This window comes from Scophthalmus maximus, chromosome 2, assembly GCF_022379125.1.
Source record: "Scophthalmus maximus strain ysfricsl-2021 chromosome 2, ASM2237912v1, whole genome shotgun sequence".
Lineage (NCBI taxonomy): Eukaryota > Metazoa > Chordata > Actinopteri > Pleuronectiformes > Scophthalmidae > Scophthalmus > Scophthalmus maximus.
Window position 1 is genome coordinate 9,250,686 of NC_061516.1, and position 7,006 is coordinate 9,257,691.

General features: G+C 44.2%; 1 protein-coding gene across 1 annotated transcript; it reads left to right on the top strand.

Annotated features, from left to right (window-relative positions):
- Positions 1-3,228: 3,228 nt before the first annotated feature.
- On the top strand, positions 3,229-6,682 carry si:ch73-1a9.3 (non-histone chromosomal protein HMG-like). Its single transcript, XM_035626393.2, has 6 exons — positions 3,229-3,454; positions 5,022-5,045; positions 5,229-5,258; positions 5,350-5,385; positions 5,484-5,591; positions 5,681-6,682. Exons 1-6 carry the CDS (start codon positions 3,437-3,439, stop codon positions 5,723-5,725), a joined length of 261 nt encoding a protein of 86 aa, XP_035482286.1. The 5' UTR covers positions 3,229-3,436; the 3' UTR covers positions 5,726-6,682.
- Positions 6,683-7,006: the final 324 nt, after the last annotated feature.

Consider the following 7,006-nt stretch of genomic DNA (forward strand, 5'->3'; position numbering starts at 1 on the left):
TTTCTGAGAAGTAGCAGGCGGAGCAACAGTCCTCCCTGCACTGTGACGACACGTGGGAGAAGATGAGAGGGTGAAAAGGAGGGGAGAGACAGCAACAGGCAGCAGCTGTGATGGAAGGGCTCCTCCATGCCCAACACAGCAACAGCATTGTTATCTGACACCTATTAAATGGCTTTTACCCTTCTCCTGCCCTTCCCTCGTTTTTTGCCCTCCTCAGTCATATACATATTATTGTAGAGATATCGTCAAACTACATCTTAACAAGTTGCTTTGCAGTACAGAGGTGGAAGAACTCCCCATGACCATGCAATACAACAGGTTTTTGTTATTTTTGCTGCAGTACTTTAAGTCAGAAGATCATTAGCTCAACAACTTCACAATGCCCTGTCCTTCCATTTTGTATCCTGAGCACAAAGCAGATCAATATACTACTGTTATAATTCATCATGGATTCATATACCAATACACAGAGTGATGAGGTTGGGAAGAAACTTGTAGAACTGGTTGCTGTCATGAAGATTCACACTTTTACCAACACATGTGATTCTGTTGGACGCAGTTGGCACTTCATAAAGCTGGTTGTTTAAAGTAAGTTCATAGACGTACCTAATTTATGCACCACTCCCTCTGTCTCTCTCTTGTGTTGATGAATGGGGCAGTGGGGTGAAGTAAAGTTCTGTCATTACCATTATAATGCTAGCAAGCATCAGCATGTCACTTGGTCTAATTGTTAACACCTCTCTGCCCACAGGGGGCAGGCACAAACCTTTTATTTGGACAAACTAGGTGGATCTACAGGGTGTCAAAAGGGGGATGGACTCCACCGCAAACTTGCAACACTCTTTTAGAAAATAAAAGTATGCTTATACATTAAACATTGTCTATTGTTACTTGAAGTCTGGATCACAATTTCCTCTTTTGTGGGGACTTTGGTTGGCAATAGTGTGAATGGACTGTAAATGGATTTTATTTATAAAGCGCTTTTCTAGTCATATAGACCACTCAAAGCGCTTTACATTGACCCATTCACACACATTGATACAGCGCTGCTATTAACCACGCATTTTTCTCTCAGATTCATACACATTCATACACTGTCGGAAGAGCCGTCAGAGGCAAGTTAGGGTTAAGTGTCTTGCCCAAGGACACAACAGCATGTGTACTGGCAATAGCTGGGATCAAACCGCCAACCTTCAGGTTGGTGGACGAACGTCTCTACGTCCTGAGCCACAGTCGCCCAGTGTGTATGAAACCATGCTACACAAAAATAGATTGTTAACTTCAACTTCACTCACTGTATATGAATGAACATTACAGTATGATCCAGTGTAATTTTGATTCGCAGTCACATTGTCATTTTCAGAACTCATTAAATTAAAATAAGCCTCACTTAATGAGTGTGTGTGTGTGTGTGTGGTTGTGTGTGTGTGTGTGTGTGTGTGTTTGTCAATAAAAGAAACATTAGGAGGAGAAATGGATTTTAAACAGGGCTCATGTTCACCATTACCATACTTCACATACAGAATTATGTATATGTTACCCAATTTTCCAGCAAGGTACCCAAGTACTTTGTGCCTGGTTCAGATATCGGATCTGCATTCATTCTACCATATGTTAGCAGTAAAACGTCACAGACACGTGGGTTAGGAGAATTCTCAAAGAAAATCAGATGTGGTGTATTCGCAGACTGCTGTTGAATGCAACCCCACAGGAAATACCACTCCACTGTGAATTCAGGTCTGTTTGTGTAATGGAGTTCACACCAGATAAAGGTCCTTGCAACTTCTAGTGGCAGCAGAACGGCAGTCGGCAGATGCCTTCAGACAAGCAGCAGGCCTCAGGCCACAACTAGAGTGATGTACTCTATCCCCGAATTGAAATTGTTTAGAATAATAAATTATCTTTAATAATAAAAAGTGAATTCAAAGAATTATGTAAAAATACCTAACCAATCAAAACAATCACATAATTGATGAGTGAATCAAAGCCAAATTGCAGTGCTACTTTTCAATTATTATTCCACTGATGATTATTATTTTCCACAAAGAGAAAAAAAACTTTTTGTAGAAAACTGCTATCTTACTTAACTATCTTGTATCACACTCCATCTGTAATTTGTTGTTGTTTTTTTTGTCAGGATTGGATTTTTCCATCATGTTGAATATTTATATATCCTCATTGTCATAACCATATCCTAACATGCTGTATAGTAATGACATGTTGTGCAAAACAAGTCCTGATTTGAAGTGTTTGTATGCAGCTTCGCTGGTAACACTTGATATACAATCCAAAATGGTTGAATAAATATTAAAATAGATTTCTGTGAAGGCTCCGATTTCTAATTTCCTACAAACCCAGGTTTCAGTTTCTTCTACTGATGTGTCACACACAGAAGGGAGCTTACATTAGGCGACATTAAGTGTATCATAAGCCATACTTTTATTGTCATATTCTTTCATTTGAACTCCAAAACTTGTAGAATCGATGTCAGTTTTCAGCGGCAGTTCCCCGGATGAGACCACGCGATGCTCTTGTGTCGCTCATTTCCTCAGGCTGGTGGAGGGGGTGAGAGGTAAAGTGGGTGTCGTGAAATGAATGAAACGTCTCCCCTGCTCAGATGTGATGAAATGACTTGCGGCGGTGTCCGCTGGGGTCGTGTTGGGAGCTGCACGCTCCCGGTGGCTCCGGCAACACCGGAGCCGAGGTGGCGCGAGCGAGTGTTCCACGCGCTGGACGATGCACCCGCACGTAACCTGTCGCCATTTTCTCAAGCTCACATGCAAAAGCGTTTGGCCGGGGGAGAGCACGGCCCTCTCTCAATCTACTGTCCACACACACACACACACACACACACACACACACACACACACACACACACACAGCGCCGTTTCCTTGTTATCAGGAGCGCAAGACGTAGAATTCCCTTATTACACTCAGACGACGCGTTGTAATGTCACGCCGCGGTATTTTGGAGGGAAATGCAGGCACATGTCTACGCGAGGGGAAAGGCTGAGTTTAAAGACAATTTTGCCCTGTTACGGCGGATGGCTGCACGGAAGACGGCAAATCGCTCGCCGCGTTCGATGACTGACGTGCGACGTGACCACAGACGCACTGGCCTCGATTTGAAATCGTCTCTCTGACTGTCGGGTCGTCCAATCAGAGCGCGGCGGGGGCGGGGCACAGCCTTGTCAGTCACACAGGAAGTTTAACGGTTTGAATAGGGAGGGAGGGGGAGAATCCAATCCGGTTTGAGCTAGTTTTCTTCCAATGGAACATTAAGTCTCGCAGCGCTGTATTAGATTGCACTGGTGCAGCTTTAGCCAGAATATACAACAGTGTGTTTTTCTCCCGTGACCAGTAACATTTAGCCATTTTTTTTTTCCTCCTTTAAAAAAAAACAACAACCAAAAACCCCCCCAAACACAAACCAACCATGCCTAAAAGGAGCACAGTGAGTAGACCGATATCTTTCATGCATTTGGCGATACCGCATTTGTGACCCGCAAGTGCGGCTCGCGGGGCGAGTTGTGCGAATGTCGCTGTCAATGTCCGTTTTGTGTGGCGGGTGAATGTCAACAACGTCGCCCCCGCGCAGCGCCACCGTCCAGTCGGTGTCTGGCGTGTGTTCCGATTGATTCTTGGGCTCGTGTCTCTCTTGTGCAGTGATTACCTTTTTTTTTTTTGCACCAAGTGATTTTCCGTCTTCCGGGGTCTTCAAAAAAAAATAAATATATATATATATATTTTTTATTATTATTTTTTTATTATTATTTATTTATTTTTCTGTCGGCGGGACGGTGACGAGCGCGGTCGCGTGTGTGTTTACAGCCGTGTACTCGCAGCGCGCAGGACAAAGCGGGAGGAGGGGGTCGATGTCGCCGGTCGACGGCTCGCGTCTCCTGCGGAGAAAGTTGGCGGCATATCGATCGTCTCCAGCGGGGGCTCGTCGCGCCGGATACTCTAAAGTTCCCCGGACAGAAAACGAATCAAAACAAACCCCATCCTCGGCGACAGAGGGCTATGCGGCCAAAGTTTGGCCGCAACCCTCGCGCTGTTCTGGAGTGTCTTCTCGCGGGCACCAGCTGCTGTCGCCCGGGGCTCTGTCGCACACCGCCTCGACGAGCACGTGTGCTTCTTTTGTGAAGCCGCTCGGCCGCTCGTGCTCCTCCCGGCGGTGCGGGTGTTTTCTGCCCGTGTCTCTGTGGACCGGCGGCTCGGGCCACTTGTGGGTTAATGCAATGGCGAGCTTCCGTCGGCCCACGGCGCCGCTCCTGTCGCCGGGGGCTCCGGTAGGGTCGGAGTCGCCCGGCCGCTCGGAGAGGGACTTCTCTTTTTATTTTTCTCTCTCTTTTCTTTTCTTTTTTTTTTTTTTCAAACAAATGGCGGGAAGGCCCCGATGCGCCGCTTTGCTTTTCTCCACACACTGGCGAACCTCGTCTATTACCAATGAATGGATGCGTCGCGAGGAGGCGGAGTCCGCCCCTCCTCCACCGGCCTGACTGTGGCCAAATCGCTCGCAGGCAGCGGGGAGAGGGCAACCGAGCAACATGGTGCCCTGTAAACGACATCATGCCGGTTTATTACACATCATTTCTGTATTCAATCATGTTCAAAGGAAGCCCTCTACGTTTTTCGTCATTTCCGCGCCGACACACCGCAAAGAACAATATCCATGTGCAATGTGTAGCTTATATATCTATATATAGATATATCTATATATCTGTTTTAATCATGCTGTCGTATCCACACACCTACAATTCCATTTAATGCAAATGAGCTACACCGTGCAAGATTGTGGAACACACCTCAGCGATCTGCCTCAACTAAATCATGCATGAAGCAGGATGGGCAGCCATAGGCTAATGTTCTGGAAGGAACCGCCCACTTTTGAATTACATAACAAACACTTGAAGCGCACGCCCCACTCCCCACCACCAAATAAATCCACCATAGGCAGCGTAGAATGCAGACATCCTCCTTGACCCGTTTTTCTTTCTTCTTTTTTTTTCTCCTCACAGGCAAATGCAGGATGTGACTCAGCGGTAAGGGATAAAGAGAATTACATACTGGTGTTTGGATTATGGATCTATGTTTTAATTACCCTCTGTATAATAAAACAGTCAACCTGTGCACCCACCAGGGGTCAGTAACACCCCGCTAGTGAGAGCCGTTGGCTGACGCTGAATGTTGAATGTACTCATCCTGTCTATTTCCTCACTTTGCAGCCTAAGAGGAGATCTCCCAGGTTGATAGATGTAAGAACATACAAGACCGTACTGTCACAGACAATATGCATGTTGTTCACATGGTTCTTGGCGCTGATATAAATACTATTCTTCCCCACAGAAACCTGCAGCTGCAGAGCCCAAACCTAAGCCAAAGGTGAGACCTTGTTCTGATTACTTCTGATTGGACCCATCTATTTGACTCTGGACTGTGTAATTGTGAGTGACTAACATATTCATTATTTTTGTTTGCAGAAGGCACCTGCTAAGCCTAAGAAAGCCAAGGAGGTGGAGAAGGCCAAGCCTGAGGAGAAAGCACCAGAAGCCCCTGCTGAGAATGGCGAAGCCAAAGCTGAGGCCGAGGTAAGGGTCATGCTGTCAAATATAAACACACAAAGTAAAATGCATATCTTTGTTGACTTAACTTTGATGCTCTAACGTTTGTCTTACAGGCACCGGCTACAGACGAAGCTGAAGAAAAAAATGAGGCAGAATAACATTTCGCAAACCACGTCTTTTACCAGTGCTCCCTGTACCTCTTTTCTTGTACAATTCAGGGGATATTTTTATCAACTATTTTCTAAATACAGGTTTTTTAGTAGTTTGATTGTAGAGAACACTTTTTTTTAATGAAAAAAAAAGTCAATTTGGAGACAGGAATTTCATCACATCCCACAATTTTGCATCGCCATAAATATTGCGGTCATTGTTGTTGCTGTCAGTGGACTTCATTTGAGTTTTAAATGTGAAGGAAGGGAGGGTGCGGGACAGGTTACCACGTCAACACGCAAGCACGGCATTCACAGGAGCAGGGGCAACAACTGGAAGAGCTTGCCTGCGTGGATTACATTCCATATGCTTTACAAGGGACAGTGTATGTAATCTGTGCTGGGTGGGGATGGACAAAGTCACTCGGCAACTCATTGTTTTATTGTTTTTAATGAGAAACAGTGTTTTAGAATGTTTGTAAGCTTCGTTCCTATATGTTAACTCTTGTACTCATGCAGTTTTTCTTAACGAACCTGATCAATAAACCTAAAATCCCTAGTACTGGAGCTCTCCCTATCAGAACTGTGCATCGCGTGTGTTGGTTTTGTCTCTGTTCTGTGATAGCATCGCAATAAATTTGTATAGCTGCTGTGAAAAGGGTTTTCAATCTTTCTATATGCAGTGTGTAATGGTACATTGTAAGGATGGTAAAAATGGAATTTGTTTTCTTAGCCAAGCTAATGAGGTGTGTAACCATATAAAAAACACTGTTGAGGCTGGATTTTTAGGCCAACAGTAAAACTGTACATTTATTTGAGATGTCAAATGCATACCAGCAGTAGCAATATTCATGTGGGTGTTAGGTATCTGTATCAAGTACAAGTGTGCAGTTTCTTTTTATCTGTTTATAGATGTACCTGTGTAATGATTGTTATCAACAAACCAATAAAACTTGGTTGGTAGTTGTTATGCCGTTTTATTCTGAAAAGACACTTAGGTTACTGATACAAGACTAGGGCCATAACATGTTGAATAAAAAATATCAAGGCTCCATTCTTTAAAATGTATACAATTGTTTTGAGCTGACTAGGCTGTAACCTATATGTATTTAAAAGGTACAATGCACATTACTCCAGTCAAATATGTAAATTTCCGTGATTTAGTGTTATAGGCTAGTTTCTTTGCATTCCCTAGCAGGTTGATATACATACAAGCATCCATACAAGCAAAATATGGACAAATGAAAAAAAAGTACATACACAGACACCTAGCATACGTGATAAATCAAC

Coding starts and splice junctions, on each gene's coding strand:
- si:ch73-1a9.3 (XM_035626393.2), top strand. Junction 5,046..5,228: donor ATGCAGGATGTGACTCAGCG/GTAAGGGATAAA, acceptor CTCACTTTGCAG/CCTAAGAGGAGATCTCCCAG. Junction 5,386..5,483: donor AGCCCAAACCTAAGCCAAAG/GTGAGACCTTGT, acceptor TTTTGTTTGCAG/AAGGCACCTGCTAAGCCTAA.